This window comes from Artemia sp. Qi Xiang Cuo, chromosome 17 (genome assembly GCF_049724085.1).
Source record: "Artemia sp. Qi Xiang Cuo chromosome 17, ASM4972408v1, whole genome shotgun sequence".
In the NCBI taxonomy this organism is placed as follows: domain Eukaryota; kingdom Metazoa; phylum Arthropoda; class Branchiopoda; order Anostraca; family Artemiidae; genus Artemia; species Artemia sp. Qi Xiang Cuo.
Window position 1 is genome coordinate 31262384 of NC_142810.1, and position 21602 is coordinate 31283985.

At 36.2% G+C, this 21602-nt stretch overlaps 1 protein-coding gene across 1 annotated transcript in view; it reads right to left on the bottom strand.

The window, feature by feature from the left end:
* LOC148942102 (Na(+)/citrate cotransporter-like) overlaps positions 1-21602 on the bottom strand; it is a 160089-nt gene that overhangs the window by 14631 nt on the left and 123856 nt on the right. Inside the window, exon 11 of the mRNA XM_089103718.1 lies at positions 20546-20739. Within this exon, the coding sequence (XP_088959844.1) occupies positions 20546-20739 (194 nt within the window). The remainder of the gene's footprint in view (positions 1-20545; positions 20740-21602) is intronic.

Below are 21602 nucleotides of genomic sequence, written 5' to 3' on the forward strand. Positions count from 1 at the left end.
CACATCAAAGATTAAATTAAGTAAATCATAGCTCTTACTCCGAATTATTATTCCATCCCATTTGCTCTCAACTTGAATATGATCTTGACCACTTTCCAAGAGATAGGCTAGGAGTCGTTTACTTTGTTCACGATATGAGTGGGGCCATAGATTTCCAATTTTCAATACAATTGAATCCAATTCCTCCTTCTTTAATTGTGTTCCAGAAGAAGAATCCTGAGGAGAAGATTCTTTTTTTGGATCAGCAGCACCAGCAGCAGTGGGCTTCGACCGATAGGACTTGTGTTTGTCCACTCGGCGAAGTGCATCTTGAAGTAAAAGCAGTTTTTTATCATCCTCAATATTTTCATTGTCAAGGAATTTACTCAGATTGTTCTCAAAGTGTTCGACGGGTGAGAGAGCGAGTTCTATTGGAGTCAATTTATAGGGTTTTGCCATTCTCTTTCTAGAGAAAACTGTTTACAAGTCCTGCAATTATTGGCAGTAAAAGTGTGAAAAAGCTACCGCCCGCCTGAAGAAGTCTTTTCCTTTCAAAATTCTCTTCTTTCTTTTTAGAGGCCAATTTATGTACAATGGAACAATGTTGCTTTACCTGCTTTTTAACTACTTATTATACTTGAATATTCACCTCGATCAAATTTCAGCAAGGCTCAGATATTAAATTAATAAAATCAGTATTAATATCATGTTTGAGTATGGCTTTTCTAAGCGGAGGTTCTAAGCTGCTTAGATCTGAAGATAAATTTTTATTTTCATGTAGTTTCTTCAGTGTCATGATAGCAACTAATAGGTCTTTTAGTGTTCACGGGGAGATATACTGTAATTTCATTGTCAAAATACACCCGAGGATCTGCGTGTAGTAACACGCAGATCCGCGGGTGGATTTTGATTAAGATACAATAGGATGTAGCCGTAGGGTTTATTAGTTGCCTGATTGTATGCTGAGAGCAGAAATTTGGAGGCTCCCGGATAGATTTGTTTATTGAGAGTTATTAGCAAGCTAGAATCACGAACAACTCTGTAGATGATATAGTAGGTGCAGTTTAATGCAAGTGCTCGAATACATTTACTCTGATGAAACAGCTTCTGTAGAACTAGAGTAACAGAAAGCTGTTCATTATAAGAGAGAACAGTAAACAGCTGTAGCATTTCCTGGGACCATTGTTCAATAGATTCAGCCAGATCGTCAATGATCAACCAAGAGTTTTGTTCAATAATGGTGAAAACATCAAGTCCCTGTATGAATTGTATCTGCACCAATCCCATGGTCGTGGCAGCAATTGCTTTTATTTTATCATATGACTCCTGCCAAATACTGTAATAGTAGTAGATTTTTTTCGGCTTTTCTACAAACATTTTACCGCAATTTTTAATTATTTTAGTTAAGAGTGTTGTTTTGCCGGACATTGACAGTCCAAACAGAAACGATCTGAATGGTGTTTTAAATTGATACATGTTCCCTTCAACAGTTCACCTAGACAACTAACTGTAGACTATGGCTGTCTAATGACTAAATAATTTCCCTAATACTACTACTCCATTCAAGAATAATAATAATAATAATAATGAGAAGAAGAAGACGAATAATATTTTCTTTTATTAAACATAAACATCATTATTTGTGGTGATTTCAATGCCCACAGCCTTTTGTGGGGGAATAAACCAGCAAATAAAGCTGGTAAAGTTATTGAGCATATGACTTCAAATAATAATGAATTAGCTGTTGCTACCCCAAACCTAAATACATATTTTAACCCCAAAGTGCCAAATTCTCCACAATTGACCTACAATTGTGTCTTTAAATTTTTGAACAAATTTACATAAATAAAATTGATAGTCTGTGTACAGACCACTTTGCTATAGTTTGCTCCCTAAATGAACCTGCTGAAACTTCTTCTCATACTTCCAAATATATCAACACTAAAGCAAATTGGTCTATTTTCCAAAATAAGCTAAATGATGAAATTACAAGTTTCACCCAAAGTTCATGCATTTCTAGCACAACAGTTGACACACATGCTGAAGCCTTGACATCTTTACTAATAAATACAGCTAATCATGCTATCCCCAGGACAACACCTAAGAAAACATTCCCTAAACAAATTCCTAAAGCATGGTGGACAAATGAGTGCCTAAATAAATGGAGGATAAAAAAGGCAGCTAGGACAGAATTCATAAAAAAACCAACACCTACTACATATTTAAAAAAATTACAAGCAGAATCTAATCTAAAAACAAACTATAATAGATGCTAAATATAAATACTGGAATAATTTTGCAAATAATCTCTCCAGAGAAACGCATGAGCCAATTATACATAAAGTCATAAGCCACATATGTGAGAAAAAGACTTCTCCCAACCCACTCCTGTATGAGCTTATACATAATAATACCCATTATGACAATGATAATGAAAAGGCTAACCTATTTGCAACTCTTTCTGTTAATAAGCTAACATCAAACAATCAAAGAAATATGTCCAAAATTCATATGAACCATAGTTAACAAACACGCACAGGATCAGAGTACATAACTAATCCATTTTCAATACAGGAATTGAATAATGCAATACATCATATTAGGTCCAAAACTAGCAGCAGCTATGACAATATACACCCTACATGGATAAAGAATCTCACACCTTCATACAAACAAGAACTGCTAAATTGTTATAATCACGCTTGGGCATCCTCTAGGTTCCCCAATATATGGAAATGTTCGTCCCTCCTACCAATCCTAAAGAAAAATAAACCAAAAGATAACCCTGAGTCTTATAGGCCCATAATGATTACACCTTTGATGTGGAAAATAATGGAGAAAATGATTTATCACAGACTCCTCTGGTTTGTTGAGAAAAATAACATGATCCCACACACTCAAACTGGATTCAGGAAATACCACTCCTCAACAGATGCTTTCATTTTGCTAACAAATGCAATAAATGAATCTTTCTCAAAAAATAATATCCTAGTGGCAGCTTTCCTTGATTTTGAAGGAACATATGACAATGTGAACCACCAAATCCTTTTAAATAAACTTGCAAACCTTGGAGTACCTCCCAAGCTAGTATCCTTTATTAAATCCTTCATAGAAGTGCGAAGTTTCATTGTTTGTGTTGGTTAAGCCTCTTCACCCCAAAAGACAATATCCAAAGGCCTAGCTCAGGGAGCAGTCCTCAGTTGCCTCCTATTTGCCCTATATCTCTGGGACATGAACCTACCCCACACGAATCTACAATATGCTGATGATCTGGTGCTATGGTCATCTGGCAACACCTTTCAGATAGCACAGTCAAATCTGCAAAAGTCACTTTTCCAGTTTGAAAAATTCTCTCAACATTCAGATTTACCCATTGCACCCACCAAGTCAAAAATAATCCAATTTCACAGGAAGCGAAACCATGTTAATGCAAAACTAACTCTAAATAAAACAACTATTCCAGAAGATAATAATATTAATTACCTAGGTCTCATGCTTGACCAAAAACTTAATTTCCACCTCCACATTTCAAACACAATAAAAAAATGTTATAGAAAAGCAAATATACTAAAAAGACTTCTTTCCACACCCTGGGGTTGTAAGGAGAAAACCTTACTCCAGTTTTATAAATCACATATAAGACCCCATATTGACTATGGGCTCATTGTCTTTGGTGTATGTGCAAAGACCCAGATGCAAAAAATTGAAATAACACAAAATGATATAATACGTCTCATATTTGGTCTTGGGAAACCCACAAGCACCAAGTTTCTGCTTATGGAGAGTGGATTAACAACAATAAGGGAGAGACGTAGCTTACTTTTGATAAAACATCTTACAAAAATTGAATCAAATAGCTCACACACATTACATAATTGGTTAAGAAATCCAGCCATGTATAGAGGTATTGCAGATGAGTATGCCAATATTCAAAAGAAGTTCCCTGTACCAGCAAAGTCTATTGCACCTACTTTCCCCCAATCCCCTCCATGGAATTGGTCATCTCCCATAATAAATACTGAATTTTCAAAATGGAATAAAGATTTAACCCCCATTGCTTTTGTTCAGAAAAAATTTGCAGAACTTAATATAATTACCTATAAAAATCACTTCCAAATGTTTGTTGATGGGTCAAAAATGAATGAGAATGTTGCAAGTGGTGTTTTCCTTCCTCACCTGAAAATTGCAATGGGCGAGAGATTATTTAATAATTTATCTATAATGTCTGCTGAGTTAAATGCCATAATCATGGCATTAGAACACCTTAAGCAAAACCAATCTTTGATTGAAAAATTCGAATAATATTATCATCTATTCCGACTCTTTATCAAGCCTTGAGTTGCTGGCCTCAGCTCCTCAATATAAGTTGGACATTGACACTTATCATTGTCTCAGTATTATTGATAATCTTGCTTCAAGTGGCATAAACACTTACTTCCAGTACATTCCTAGCCACTCTGGCATAAGTGGTAATCATCAGGTTGATGAAATAGCAAAAAATGCTATAAATATTGACCAGCCAAGTGGGAGACCAATCCCAATTAGAGATATTTACCGATGGAGGCTATCAGATATTAATTTTAATAAGATTAATCCTATCCTTTCCCCCTTTCCCAATAAGTATCTTTCTAAAATTTATCATAGAATTCGTTCTGGAACAAATGGACTAAATTTCCTTGCATTCTCATATAAGTTTTCTAATTCAAGTGGTTCAATTCCCCTGTCCCCTCTTTGCAGGCATTGTAATATGAATAATGAAACAATTAACCATTGCCTATTTGAATGTAATATGCTGACGTCTGCACAACATACCTTGCTTTCTAAACTGTTAAAATACTTCTAACACCACAAAATCCCACTATCAGTCAAGAGCCTAGCCAACTATACCTGCACACAGAGCATAGAAATCGACATCTATCATCTTATATTTGAACTCCTAGAGTCGAAAGACCTGCTGAAAGATATCTGAATATATCTAATAAATATGAGGCAATCAAGCCAGTAGCTCTGTAGCCCACAGAGTGAAGAAGAAGGAAAAGGGCTAAATAGTTTTACTGAAAAGCCCGCCAGCTGTTAAAAAGAAGAAGAAGATAAAAAGGTAACTATACTTTTAAAAAATACTACATTGAAAAAGGCACATTAAACATGAAAAAAAATACACCTTTTTAATTTATTTATAATAAAAAATACAACATTTACATAACCACTAGAAAAAAAAAAATTAAATAAATACACTTTTTTTTGTTTATTTATAAAAAAATACAACATTTATTGAATAATGCACTTGTGAAATAATATCACTATTATTTACAACATTTTAAAATTTGGGGTCCCCCCTCCCCCCCCCCCGGAGGCGGCCACTAGGGCGGCCGGGGGCGGGCCGGGCAGCGCTGGGTGCCGGGAAGCGGGGGCCCGGTGCGGCGGGCCCGGGCCGGGGCTGGCATTTAATAGTGGAAATTGATCTGCCTTGCACACACACACACATTGAAAATTGTTTGCGATAAAGAAAAAAAGAATTTAAAAAAGATTTCATTACCCAAAAAACCCTCCCACCCAATTTATACTTTTTTTTTAATGAATTTAAGTTAATTTTTCTAGACCGAGTTGTTTTATTTACTCTATACATTCAAATCGGTCTGAAATTAAATAATTACCGTGTGGTAGTACCTTCACACCATCCTCAATTACATAGACTTTGTCCAATATGGCTGACATGGCGTTTTTCTCAACTCTAACTGTGTAGTTTTTAAATTGTAAAGAGTGAATCGCCATGACTTTCGCCCTTGGCACTAAACTACTTTCCACACAGTTTCTATACACACTCATGTCAAAATTATTTTTTACAAAGTGTGTAGGTACCCCCTTGCAAACTTGTTTGATATCCTTGCCGTGCGTTTCCGCACAGTATACCTTCGGACCAGGAAACACACCACTGTATATCAGATCGCTACCTGTTTCAGATTTTCATATTAACAATTGATTTGGGGCCTGGTGTTTCACTAGCTCTAGGTAGAGGGATTCGTCCCAAATAGTGTAGTTTGATCGAGAGTTATTTTATTCACTATTTTCCTAATCATTGAATAGATTTTTAGGGCTGAATTTAAACAGGAGTGATTCAGTGTCCCTCCAGTACACTTGAACTTATCCCTCAATCGGCCACTGTACCTTGCATACATTATAATAAAATGACAACATGAATTTCTTGGATATTTCAGTTATTCCACTCCCGCCTGCAATATTTTTATTTAATACAACGTTTTTTTTCTTGCGATGTAGGAGCTCCATATTAGAGTCTATTATTGTGAACGATGTGAAGTTTGGATCCGCAGTAATTCGAGCACAATCTTTGGGGTTGGTTAAAATGTTACATCGACTTCTGTGTCGTACGCCCTCGCACTTTTTACCGAAAGCTGAGTTCAAAATGAGTTTATAGACTTCTTTTTCAACTTTCGTTTTCGCTTGTGAACGCTTACTGACAAAGGTGTCAATAAACGTTTTCATGTAAGGCTTTTCATCAAATTGGAGGGCTCTATGAATCTTTGTGACCTTGAAACCATTGGACACCATCCATTTCAATAGCACGTGATGAGCAACGATATTCTGTTTTGGGTTGAGGTCGGCAATTAGTTTTTGTTTTGAAGATGGCCAGTGCATACTCCCGTCATTTAATAATGATAAATCCTAGGGGATCAGGGATTCAATGCCAACCGGTTTATTTATGCACTTAAAAACAGAGTCTTTACCGATTCATGGGTTGCCTCTTGGGTTTCACTGTCAATTTAATAAAACCCTCCATGTGCCCTATTCTTCTCAACACTGGCAATGTCGGGGAAATTTAAGTTACTTAGACTTTCAAGAACGGTACGGTGGACAAACGAACCATCTCTTCTAGACCTTGTTGCTTTGCAAGGATAGAATAAATCCAAAAAAACTGTGCCTAACATTTAACCATTAGACCTTTCGGTTAGATAAATTGTCAAGTTACGTTCACCGTGAAAAACATATCCACCCCAAAATGATATCTCTACAAACAGATGATGATCCACATCGGCAATCAGACCTATTTATTCTTTGCTGATTTTACGTATTAATTATATCCAAAGATGAAGGATGACAAAATAAAAGCTTTAATTCGACCCAAATTTCTAATTGACTTTATCCGTATTCTCGTTCAAAGAGCCGAGAAGAGTTATCACGTTCATAGCCGAGTCTATAGGACAATAGTCCTACCCATTTTTACACCCCCCCGTGGCCTCAACCCTCTTTGAAAATTCGTGGTCGCTAGTGGTGCACTCACTCTCAGTAAGAGAATTGTAAAAAGCTTCAATGGACGGTAGTGGCACTTCATCTGGATTCGAGCCAGAGTTGTAATAATCATATGGATATATACCCTTACACGTTAATAAATCATACATTTCATCATCGGAGAAACGCTGTTTCAGGAGGTGTAAGCTATCAAAATTGTAACTTTTCTGCACCTGAATCAATTGACTTAAATATTTGGGGAAGAAGCTGAAATAGTCTAAAAAACAGATTTTTTTCAGGCCCGTGGTGCCCTTTTCAACTGTTGCCAACATGATTTCTAGTATTAGTACCTTCTCGAGTGACTTCAGTATGATATGACATAAGAAAGTACCATAGATCTATGCATCATCTATAATTTCTGCCTTGGCAATGCGGGCCAACACCGGAAGAACAAACTTTAAGTCGTAATTGGAATTTTGTATAAAAACAGGTACGAAATATTGTTGTCTAACGTTTAAATTGCATGACTGGTGTGCTACCCCTCTAAAGTGACTCCCCCCCGATGTAATTTCCTGCCACAAATGATCATGGTCGATCACCTTCCTCCTCTCACCATTCCCAACACCATCTTCAAATTTTTCCTTGCAAACCTAACACATTTTACGATTTTTAATGGCCACTATGTCATCTGGTGATAGGAGCAGAGGATAGTTTGTATAACAAGGGGGCGAAATTGAACTATTTACTGATTTGATTACAATGACCACTGATGAGTGCGAACAGCCGTCCGCATCACTCAACATCTCAGCTTTCCCCAACACATTCATGAGATTGTCAGACTCTCGCTGTATGGTAGTGTTAGAGACCCCTCTTACTTATTATATTTTTGCAGAAATTGAGTTTCATTTATCGCACACATCTGTTTATTTAGCTTCGCAGTCCAAAGCGATCTTATTGCTCTGCAGGAGCGTGTTTTGAAAATTTTTAAAACGTAAGATCACTCTATCTCCGCTTACCGTCTTCACAGGCTGGTATCCATGTCGTTTACAGTGATTCATGTCATGCTTTAACTTTAAATCAGTCCGAAGCGTGGAGAGGCATGTTGGACAGTAATAACGTACATTCCGATTTTTAACCTCCCCCAAAACCCTACTAATATCCGTAATTGGATTGAAATGACTAATTGACTTGAAGTCTGTGGGTGGAGTGTATGGAAGCCACTCCAAACGTTCTTCTGATTCAGTTGAAGGAGTTCGAACTAGATATGATGTCCCCTTTTTACCGAAACACTCACTCTCCTTTAAGTCTTGTTCATAATATAACATCGTGACAACAATGTTCAAATGGGCATTATCCCACTCAAAAATGTAAATTCCTGTTAGTGTCACAAGAAATTGATCATTTAAACAATTAAAATCTACTTTTGGGAACATTGAACCCTCCCTACCATTAACTGCCATTTTATCCAACTTTTTCTTAGATGCATCTATTTTAAGTGGTCCGTATGCTGCAATTAAAAATGTATACTTGAAACACTGCAGCCTTGTATCGAAATAGATTCGTTGTATCCCCTGACACCCCTCTAAATCTGAATGATATTTTAATTCAATATTCTTCGCTCCCCCTCTTACAATAAAATCCTTTTTAAACCTACATATATTAACATTTAAACTTTCAATAAATAAAACCACAGATCCACGACCACCCTCGTTATAATATTACCACTTACTTTGAATACTATTAACCCAATTTAGAAAAACCTCCCCATAATTTGATAAATGCGGGTGAATTGCCAACATCTCTGTCTGCAAGTATTTCGAATACTTCTCACCCGCACTTTCATCTAAAAAAATATTTTTAGTGCTATTGATGCTTTTAAACTGACCCCCACTCCCCAAATCCTCATTTGTTGTTCAAAAATGGCTTGAATCTTATCAGTATATGAATGTGTAATGGTCGAGAAATCTGGTATTATATCCCCCGACACTTAAGAGTTGAAGGGGTCACCGAATTTGGCGCTGTAGACCAATGTGTAGTGCAAGGCAGAGTTGGACAGAAAAAAATCTGGAAGAGGGGATACTGTTGCTGCTGTATTACTACTACTAGTACTAGTTATATCATTAAGTGGAATAGTGGTGGAGGGTGACAGGGAATTGTCAATAACACCACCACTCCCAGTCTGTTCAATCACATTGGTTGGATATGGCATGAGGCAGTCCCCTAGTACATATTCCAAGGTGTTTGGGGACAACTGGTCAAGTCAGCCTGTATTGTCCTGTGATAGAATTTCGTTATAAGGACCCAGTTCAGATGCACTAGTAACATCTCCTAAATATTCACGCACAAAACTATCTGCCCACCCCGGATCCTCAAGCATGTCAATATCACAAGTTAAGTCGTCTAGGCTAGCCATTTCCCCAAAAACATCATTGAGGAAACCCCTATGCCACTCCATATTCTCTAGAACTAGTGTAGGTTCATCACGGAACTCCGTTGGTGGTGAAAGAATTGGTCCTGTGAATTCACTTGTTTCATCACTCAATGGTGGCGGTGGTGCTATATCATTAATCTGTAGAAAAAAAGTTTTATTTTCTATGTGAAATAAGCATTATTTCATAAAGTTGAAATATCATGTTCATTTCTAGTCGTATGTTTCCCGAATATTTAACATGTACCATTTTTCCATATCATCCAACAAAACCCAATTCCTCCTAGAATTATTTAAACTAAAAAGTTTCCCCCTCCTCCCTCAGAAAGTTCAGAAAAACACAATAGCCTTATCTGTAGTGAAGCGTTTTTCTATTCGTAAATATATTTTTTAAACTAAAAAGTTACCCCCTCCTCCCTCAGACAGTTCAGAAAGATACAATAGCTTTATCCGTAATGAAGCATTTTTTCTACTCGTATGTTTCAAGTATATTTAACATGTAACATTTTTCCATCCCCTCCAACGAAACCCAATTCCTCCTCGGAATATTTAAACTAAAAAGTTACCCCCTCCTCCCTCAGAAAGTTCACAAAAACACAATAGCCTTATCTTTAGTGAAGCGTATTTCTATTTATAAAAAATTTTTTTAAAATAAAAAGTTTCCCCCTCCCCCCTCAGAAGGTTCAGAAAGACACAATAGCCTTATCTGTAGTGAAGGATTTTTTCTACTCGTATGTTTCCCAAATATTTAACACGCACCTTTATTCAATCTCAACCAACAAAACAAACGTCATCAAAGCATTTTTGCAACTAAAAAAAAGTTGCACTCTCCCTTCACAGAAATCTCAGCCAACCACAATAGACATATCGGTCTTGACGATTTTGTATATTAAGATTATAATTTTTTAAACTACATATTTACAACCTCCACCCTCAGAAAGTTCAGAAAAACACAATAGCCTTATCTGTAATGAAGCATTTTTTCTACTCGTATGTTTACCGAATATTTAACACGTACCATTTTTCCATACCATGCAACAAAACCCAATTCCTCCAAGAATTATTTAAACTAAAAAGTTACCCCCTCCTCCCTCAGAAACTAAAAAAAAAAAAAAAAAAAAAGTTGGATAGAAAATAGGTAGAAGCTAGAGGTGAAAATAATAAAATTTCCAAATTAATAATGATGTTGAGTGCCATCCATTTCTTGCATATATCTGGATTCGTTCCGTATTGGTTTCTTTTCCGGAGGGGGGTAGTTGCAAGAATCCTTTTCCTTAAAAAGAAGGCAAAATTTAGCATGAAAAAAAGTCCCCTTTTTCCATTTTGTTGGATAAATGCTTGAGAGGTCAAATTTTGCCATCCTCGTGTTTAAAGGCAAAAAGTTTATTGGTCATTAAGGCGTGATGTGCATAATGGCTTAAAGGTGCTCCTATTATTAATTTCTTTACCTTCCTTCTTCTTACTGCTAAATATTACCGAGAATTTTATTGAGGGTGGAATGAGTTACTCAGAATCATGAAGGCACTATTTTTTCACTGAAAATAAAAAAAAGATATTTTTCAAGGAAATCCCAAAAGAATTATGATTAAAATCATTAGGGGAAGAGATAGGGGAATCAGTGCCTCATTCACCATTTAGGACTAGAAAATCATTCCGACACAGATTGTCATCATAAATGTTGAGAAACCGCTTGTAAGTATAGCCGTGAGATTGGAATTAGACAAAGCCCGTTTTTAGCAAGAGCCTGTGAAATTGGCCTCCCAAAACTGTCACTCTCTCTTTGTAACACGCAAGCTTCTCATTCAAACCAGAAAAATACAACATGTTTGGAAAAGGCTTGCGTCTGAATGTTAAAGAACTGTTTTTCAACACAATTAAAACTTGTAAACATAGCTGTTGAGGAGAGATTTTATTTACATAATTGGAAAAAGCGTGCTTTGCCGTTTCAATCTAATATAATTATTATATTCTTAAGTTTTTGTATTGTTGGTGGGGAGGGGGATAAGTCCCCCTGAAATTTGAATTTAATAGTAAAACTTTTTTTTTTTTTTATTTTTTTTTTTATTTGTTTTTTCAAGGTTGAGTTCACGGGCCAAAACATGTGGATTAGATACCACAAATTTCAATGTATTTTAAGTCGTGTGTTTTATTTGTTTTTTATATGCGTTAATTCTTTTGTGAATAAGAAAGTGTGGCGCTTCTGTCTGCATGTCTGTATAACACTATTAATTATTCAATGATATTTCCTTTTTTTTATTTGGTGTTAATTGTTACTGCTCTGTCTTAAAGTCTGGGGAGCTTTTGCCCTCTTATTTATTTGGTTTAGGTTTACAATGACTTGAATGTAGTTCCTTTTATGGTTGTTTTTTATATTACTTTATGACTCAAATATGTTTCAAAATGGAGGGTTCGGTCAAGTTCACCTGTTGTGTGTATGTATAATTTCTATTTTCCCCCCTAGGTACATGTTTTTACCATACTAGCGCTTGTTTGTGGTTCTTTGTCAGGGGCTAAGCCCCCCTGAAATTTGAATTTACTAGTAAAATGTTTTTTTTTTTTTTAGCACTTTCAAAAGAGGTATCTATTCTAATTAACCGGCCTTTGTGATTCAAGAGTTCGTGATTTGAACAAAATTTGAACTTTAGCGTAAAGAGCGAGGTATTGACTAGGGGGTAAACCCCTTAATACATGTGATAAAAACATATAAATATAGAATTTTCGTTATTTAATTTAATTCGTAAGTTATTTCATACCTGAATTTTCAGAAAGCTATTTTTAGCCACAAAATTTGTAAACATGCTCTTCTTAATCAGATAGTGAGAAAACCTCCCATTTCATATAGAAGAATTTAGGGATTTGATTATTTTATTGGTGAAACTACCCGTCCTGTTTGAATATTAACACCTTTTTTCAGGTGGAAAGGATGAAAAACGATTTGACTATTTTTTATAGCGAAACTGACTGCCCCTGTTTTTTAATATTTACCAAAAGTTTATGAAAAAAAACAGGGACTTTTTTAATTAGAATAGGAAGCGTTTTTGAAAGCGCTAACAGCTTTAGCGTAAAGAGCAAGATATTGACGAGAGGGGTGACCTTTCATATCTGCCGAAACTAATATACAAATTCTATTTTAATTTTTCATATACAATGAGCCAAAATCAAAGTGAATCTGCCTCTCTCTTTTTTGAATATTTACTAAAATTGAAACACATGGACTGTTTAATATTTAAAAGAAGGAAGCTTTTTAAAAGAGGTAACAACATGGTGAAAAAAAACAAAAGTGTAAGGAAGGAATTTCTTCCTTAACTTAATGGTGAGACAATTTCTTTTTATTATAATAATGAGAAACTTTTACTCACCAGAAGCTGCTTAGAATATTCCATATCTATGTAAATGATCGCAAAAATACCGATACTGATAGGTTGAATGAACTATTCAAACTGTAGAAAATTATAATCTGAAACCTGAATATATACAAAAAAATAATTGATATATGTATCGGCAGCTAAACAAGACACACCGGTTTTCTGATACGGGATTTACCACTGGTTTTCTGACACGGAAGACACATACACTATTAGAGATATCAAAAAATATTTGAATATATTAAGCTATAGGCAATACTGGTTTATAAAAAAAAAACAAACATGTATATCACGAAACAGACTACCATTCGTAGTAATAGGTGACTGACCCGTGGTAAGCCAATGTACCGGTTAGACTACACTGTATATTCATGCCTCAGGCGAGAGGTAAGACAAATTACGCAAGCACGATTCGGACCTTTACCACTATTACTACTCCTGGGGGCGTATATGGTTCTTATGAAAGGGATGCTCGTATAAACTTAAAAGAGGGCTCATTTGATTGGATATTGAAAATTCTACTTCAATTTTTAAGATTCAAAAGATATCCGAGGGCAGCTAGCCCCCCCCCCCCACACTTCCTTTTTTCACCAAGCCCATCCGATAAAATTTTTGTATTACCATTTCATTAAAAATAGTTCTAAGGTCAGATAAGAAAAATTCCTGTGTCGACACAACCCGCCAGGGCCTGGAGGCAGGCGTTATGAGTAATGCTCTAGGGGCATATATAGTTCTTATGGAAGGGATACTCATATAAACTTCAGAGAGGGCTCATTTGATTGGAAATTGAAAGTTCTTGTTCACTTTTTAAGAGTCAAAAGAGACTCCACGTCCTAAATGCATCAGGTAACAATTTTGAGATAGATATTTTGTTAAAAATGGTTCAAAGTTCAGATAATAAAAAACTCCGGTGTCGACACAGCCCCCCAGGGCCCGGGGTAAGCGTTGTAAATTATGCCCTGGGGGGGGGATATATGGTTGTTATGGAAGGAAAGCTCGTATAAACTTCATAGAGGGCTCATTTGATTGGAAATTGAAAGTTGTAGTTCACTTTTTAAGAGTCAAAAGTAATTGGAGGGCAACTAGCCTCCCCCACATTCCGTTTATTTTTTCCTAAAGAGCACATCATATAGAAGAGAACGTTGAATAAATTTCAAAGGGGGCTCATTCGATTGGAAATCGAGAGTTCTAGTGCTTTTTTTAAGATTCAAAAGTGATCGGAGGGCAACTGGACCCCCAAGCCCTTTTTCCTCAAATACATCGTATAAAAGATTTGAGGTTGCCATTTTGCTAAAAATAGTTCAAAGATCATGTAACAAAAACTCCTTTACGTATGGTCATTTCGTTAAAAGTAGTTCAAAGGTCAGATAAGAAAACTCCTGTGTCGATACAACGCCCCCCCCCCCCGGCCCCGGGCAGGCGTTGTAAGTATTGCTGTGGGGGCATTTATGGTTCTTATGGAAGGTATGCTTGTATAAACTTCGGAGAGGGCTCATATGATTAGAAATTGAAAGTTCTCGTTCTCTTTTTAAGAGTAAAAAGAGATCGGAGGGCAACTAGCCCCCCTCTTCAAGCCCTACTTTCCTCAGACCCATCCGATAAGAACTTTGAGAGAACCATTTTTTCAAAATATTTCAAAGCTCAGATAACAAAAACTCCTGTGTCGATACATCCCCTCAGGGCCTGGGGGCAGACATTGTAAGCTATGTCCTGGGGTCTTATGTAGTTCTGATGAAAGAGATGCTCGCATAAACTTCAGAGAGTGTTCATTTGAATGGAAATTAAAAGTTGTAGTTCATTTTCTTAGAGTATAAAAGTTCGGAGGGCAACTAGTCCCTCCCGCCCTCCACGCTTTTGGGTTTATCGGATGGATAAACCCATCCGATAAAAATTTCAGGTGACCATTTTGTTAAAAATAGTTTAACCATCAGATATTAAAAACTCCGGGGTCGATACAACCCCCAGGGCCCAGGGACAGGCGTTGTAAGTTATATTATGGGGATTCATATGGTTTTTATAGAAGGGATTCTCGTATGAATTTCAGAGAGGGCTCATTTGATTGGAAATTGAAAGTTTGAGCTCACTTTTTAATAGTCAAAAGAGATCCGAGGGCAGTTAGCCCCCCCCCCCACGCCTTCTTTTTTCAAACCCATCTGATGAAAATTTTGAGATATTTTTAAAAAAATAGTTCAAAGGTCGGATAAGAAAAAATCCAGTGTCAATACAACCCCCTAGGGCCCAAAGGAAGGCGTTCTAAGTTATACCCTAAGGGCATGTATGGTTCTTATGAAAGGGATGCTCGTATAAACTTCATAGAGCGCTCAATTGATTGGAAACTGTCAGTTCTAGTTCACTTTTTAAGAGTCAAGTGAGTTAAGGGCAACCAGCCCCCCACGCTCTTTTTTCTCCAAACCCATCTGCTATAAATTTTGAGATAGCCAGTTCTTTGGAAATTGTTCAAAAATTAGATAACAAAAACTCTCCCCAGGGCTGGGGGGATGGGCGTTTTAAGTGTTGTCCTGAGGGCGTATATGGTTCTTATGACAGGGATGCTCGTATAAACTTCAGAGAGGGCTCATTTGATTGGAAATGTTCTAGTTCAATTTTTAGGAGTCAAAAGAAATCCGAGGGCAGCTAGCCAACACACCCTTTTTTCCCCAAACCCATCCGATAAAATTTGTACAATAGCCATTTCATTAAAAATAGTTTCAAGGTCAGATAAGAAAAATTCCTGTGTCGACATAACCCGCCAGGGCCCGGGGGCAGGCGTTATCAGTAATGCTCTAAGGGTATATATAGTTCTTATGGAAGGGATGCTCGTATAAACTTCGGAGGGGGCTCATTGGATTGGAAATTGAAATTCCTTGTTCACTTTTTAAGACTCAAAAGAGATCAGAGGGAAACTAGCCCCCCCCCCCTCCGCCATGCCCTAAATGCATCAGATAACAATTTTGAGATAGAAATTTTGTTAAAAATAGTTCAAAGTTCAGATAACAAAACCCTCCGATGTCGACAAAGCCCCCCAGAGCCCGGGGGTAGGCGTTTTAAGTTATGCTTTCGGGGTATATATGGTTGTTATGGAAGGAATGCTCGTATAAACTTCATAGAGGGCTCATTTGATTGAAAATCGAAAGTTGTAATTCACTTTTTACGAGCCAAAAGTGATTGGAGGGCAGCTAGCCTCCACATAAACTCCATTTTTTCCCAGAGACACTTCATATAGAAGGGGTCGTTGTATAAACTTCAAAGGGGGCTCATTCGATTGGAAATCGAGAGCTCTAGTGCTCTTTTTAAGAGTCAAAAGTGATTGGAGGGCAACTGGCCACCAAGTCCTTTTTCCCCAAATACATCTTATAAAAGATTTGAGGTTGCCATTTTGTTAAAAATAGTCCCTCTCCACGCTCAATTTTCCTCAAACCCATCTGATAGGAACTTTGAGAGAGCCATTTTTTTTTTCAAAATAGTTCAAAAGTTAAATAACAAAAACTCCTGTGTCGACACATCCCCTCAGGGACGGGGGGCAGGCATTGTAAGCTATGTCCAGGGGTTTTATGTGATTTTCATGAAAGGGATGCTCGTATAAACTTCAGAGAGGGTTCATTTGAATGCAAATTAAAAGTTTTAGTTCATTTTCTAAGAGTTAAAAAAGATCGGAGGGCAACTAGTCCCTCCCACCCTCGACACCTTTGGGTTTATCAGATGGATAAACCCATCCTTTAAAAATTTGATGTGACAATTTTGTTAAAAATAGTTCAACCATCAGATATTAAAATTCCTGGGTCGAGACAAACCCCCAGGGCTCAGGGACAGGCGTTGTAACTTATACTCTGGGGATGCAAATGGTTCTTATAGAAAGGATGCTCGTATAAACTTCTGACAGGGCTGATTTGACTGACAAAAGAAAGCTTTAGTTCACTTTTAAAGAGTCTAGAGACACCGCAGGTTAATAAGCCCCCCTCCCCGTCCACACCTTTTTCCCCCAAACCCATCCGATAATAAATTTTAGATAGCAATTTTGTGTAAAAATAGTTCAAAAATCAGAAAATAGATATTTCGAGGTAGACACTAACCCATTTTTTCACTTTGATATTTTTCCTTTGATACCAGTTTTGATACTTTGATTAATATTTTATTTTTTTTAAAGTTTGATTTTGAAATAACGAATTTTTAAGAACTTGAAACTTTTTACAATAAAAAACGATTAACAATTAATTAAAAAAAACTTTTCGAAAAATAAGTATTTCAAAGAAAAGTAAAGGCCATTTTAAACTTAAGCTCAGCAGATACAAATACCTTTTAAAATTGAAACTCCAAATGACCAGAAATTACTATTAAAGAATTAAATGAAACCCAAAACGAACAGAAATTAAATAAACAATCTTAGCAAAAACATACAGCAAGTAATAATATAAATAAATAAATATATCTTAAAGCGAGTAATGCTTGGATTGAATATGAAAATCAAGCTTAAAACAAAAACAAATATTTTCCTATTGAGGCATAAATGAAACTTAAAACTGACAGAAATTAAATAAACAATCAATGCTAACAAACATACAATAGATATTAATGTAAATTAATGAATAAATCTTAAGACGAGTGAAACTTAAATTGAATATGCAAATCAAGCTTGAAAGGAACAAAAATCACTACAAATAAGAGTTTGGGTATGACCTCCTTCTCTCACTGTAAAAGTCTAAAACCTACGGCGTCATGGCCGATTTACTGAAAACTATATGCGACTCGAACAGTCTTGGAAAGTATAAACAACATCAAATTGAATATTTGATGTATAATGATATTAATTGTTGAAAGATCCATCAGTTCAAGAATTTATTTCACTGTTATTGTATTTTCATTTTCAATGCTGTAAGAAGTGGAAAAAAAATATATTTGTGATATAATTCGTTTTGAGTTAAGCGCCAATGACGCAGTAGGCTTTTTGTTTTTATTTAAAGTTAGGATAGGAGGCAGTATCCAAACACTTGTTTTTAGTGAAACTATATTCGTCTTGAACAACTTTAAAAAGAGCTAATAAATTAAACTGAATATTTGATGTATAATGATATTAATTGCTGAATGATCATCCGTTCAAAATGTTAGTATAATTTAATGTTTATTTTCAATATTAAGTACAAAAGAAAATATTTGTCATAACATTGGTTTTCACCGACCATTTTTCATTTTCACGACACCGACCATTTCCCCAAACACATTCAATCCTAATTTTTGAGATAGCCATTTTGTTCAGTGTAGTTGAAAGGTCCAGAAATCAAGTCTTTGAGGATTACCCCCCTACCATATAGCCCTCAGGTCAAGGGTTGTAAGTTACGCCCTGGGGGCATGTAAGGTTTTTCATAGAAACAGTGGTCCTATAAATTTCAAAGAGGGCTCATTAGATTGGTAATCAGAAGTTATAGTGCTCTCTTTAAGAGTCAAAGTGATCAGAAGGAAAATGCTCCCCCTCCCACACTTACACACGTCGTATCTTCCCGAAACGCATCTGGTAAAAATTTTAAGATGGCCATTTGTTGTTGTAGAAACTTCGAAAAGGGCTCAGTCGGTTGGTAATTAAAAAGGCTAGTGCCTTCTTTAATAGTCAAAAGTTAATGGAGGACAACCCCCCCACGCCCATCATTTCCCCAAACACTTCTAGTAAAAAACTTGAGATAGTTATTTTGTTTGACGTAGTTTAAAAGTCCAAAAATTATGTCTTTGAGGATGGGAACCCCCTCACAGTCGTTAGGGCAAGAATTGTACGGTAAGTCTCGAGAGCATTTAAAGTTTTTATGGGAATAGTGGTCGTATAAACTTTGGAGGGGGGCTCATTGGATTTGAAATTGGAAGTTGAAAAGCTATTTCCAAGAGTCAAAATTATCGGAGGGCAGCTATACCCCCTACGTCATATTTTCCCCCAATGGGTCCGATAGAAATTTTAAGATAGCCATTTGTTCAAAAATAGTCCAAAGATCTCATAACACGACCTTTGAGGTTGACACAACCCCCCAGAGTAGGGGAATAAGGGTTTTCAGTTATGCCCCGGGGGATGTTAGGTTTTTATGAAGAGGTGGTCTTTTGAAATATAGAGGAGGCTCATTTGATTGAAAATGCATAGTTTTAGTTTCATTTTAAGGGTCAAGCGTGATGGAGAGAAAATAACCCCCCCCCCCTTCTCCCTGATATCCTCTTTTCCCAAAACACATTCGATCGAATATATAAGATAGGCATTTTTTAGCCAATAGTCAAAAGAGCATAAAGCATATATTCAGCAATCAAATATAAGGAACATTTAGGCGGACGTTGAACTAAATCAAAACAAACTATGAGCATGTGAACTTTCAAAAAGGTGACAAAGCAATATCTCAAGAACATCTTAGATTATTAAGATAGATCTTTAAGAGTACGTTGTGGGGGATTTTGACCTAGCCAGAAGGCACTATGTGTATACTGTATATGAAATTCGTTACTTCTAAATGAAACCTAATGACTCTTAAGACTAAGCTATGTGAAATATTCACTGGCCTCCTGCCTTCAGTGTTAAAAACATGTAATAAAATATATAGTCTCTTGTGATGATCAGGAGCATATGGTACTGACGCTTCAAGATACCAATTTTTTTATAAATAATTTCTTAGACCATTAGGCCTTTCAGTTTGTAACTAATATAAAAAATTGAAATGACAGTTGGAAGTCATAATTAAATATACTTAATATATATATATATATATATATATATATATATATATATATATATATATATATATATATATATATATATATATATATATATATATATATATATATATATATATATACACTAAGAAAAGTCTAAGTATATTGGTTTCGCACATGGAAGTGTTTTAACCGTTGCAAGCAAAGTTTTTACCCTTTATTATGATATTTTCTAATTTGGTTTCATCCCCATTTGTGTCTCTTCAAGGACGTTTTAGGTAACTGTTGCATAGCATGTTGGTAACTGTTATGTGATTGTCTGGGAGATGTGGAGACTCGTCAACAATGTAAAGTAAGATGTACCTATTTTTTAGTGGTCCTCATGCCGGTATAGTTATATTTAAAAATGTAGCGAAACGTTTCTTCAAAAATAAGACACATCATAGCACGCTGACTGGAATGCTCCCAGTACGTCAGAGCAATAGTTTCAGTTGCTACTTGGCTTTCCATCGGATTGGATCATATCTTTTGTAATTGCACGTGTGCCAAGAGGCGGCATGATGAATAGAGGTCTAGATTAATGTGTTTCAAAAATCTCTAATGGTGAGTATAGTACTTTTCGCTAATGTTCGTGTGTATACCTATGCTATGGTTCTCATATATAAGCAAGCTATAGGGTGCTGGAATATGAAATTGCAAATAATGAAATAGGCATATGAATGAACGAATGAAATATGGACATAACTGCAATATGAAATTGCACAAGATCTTGAATTAGCCTTCAAAATGCCTGTGCTCCAATTTTGTTCTTTTAATCGTATACTTTTGAGCATTCCAAAATTTCCAAATGACTTACCATTTTTGCAAGGACAGGGAGTAGAATATTTGCTGTGGCAGTGTTAGAAGCAACTTCAGTTACAGACGCTGTCATGATGCACACAACAATTAAGATCAACGATTCAGGTAAAATTTTCAAGCCTTCAAGTTGTGACCCAAGCCAGTCAGAAAGTCCGGATATTTTTGTTGCGTCAGAAAGTGCAAATCCACCACCTAATAAAAAATCGTCTGAATTACAAATAACATTGTGTAAAAATAACTGGACTTTGTGAGCATAGGGAGGGATGAGAATTAAGCACGGGGAACTCTTGCCAATTCCTAAAAGAAGATATGCCCCCCCCCTCCATTAAGAATTCTTAAAGTAACATAAAGCAGGCACTAGACCAAAAAACTTTTAAGTTGTCCTTTTCCCTCGCCTGACTGGATATCCCCAGCCGGCAGGTCCCCCCCCCACACTAAGATAAATCCGCAGCTTTGAGTCTACAGCCGTGCTGGGCATATCTAGATAGACTGAGTGATATAAAGTGAAAATCAAGATTTGGGAATAATGAAGTGGAATCTTGTTCTTATAGTTGCGAAAATCCCAAAAATCAAAATATACAGAGAGAGGGAGAAAATTCCTGAAGGAAAACATAAAAGATGAATAAAAGAGATTTGCAGAGTGGTGGACACAACTTCAGAATTTGCTTAACGACACTGCAGATCTGCTCTTATAGTGTAAAAATTGTAAGACAAAATTTGGAGTACTTGGGATCTAGTCAGGATAATTTAACTCATAGATGGCGCGTGTAAAAATTTTAGTTTCAGCAATCCATACGGTTTTCAAGAGAGAGAGGCTAATAAAGCCTTTCTAAGGTTATCGAAGAAATCTGTAAAGTTAGCTATAAGTACGTCATGACAAATACTTACAGTAAAATATGACTTTATAATAATGATGGATTTTCAAATGACGTGAAGCCTTGTGAATCTGAATTATCTACTGTGAACACTAAGCTATATTTCGTGTGTGTGTTAACACACAACTTATTTTAGTACTTATTACATGTCCCAAGTACCAAGAACATATAATCTATAAA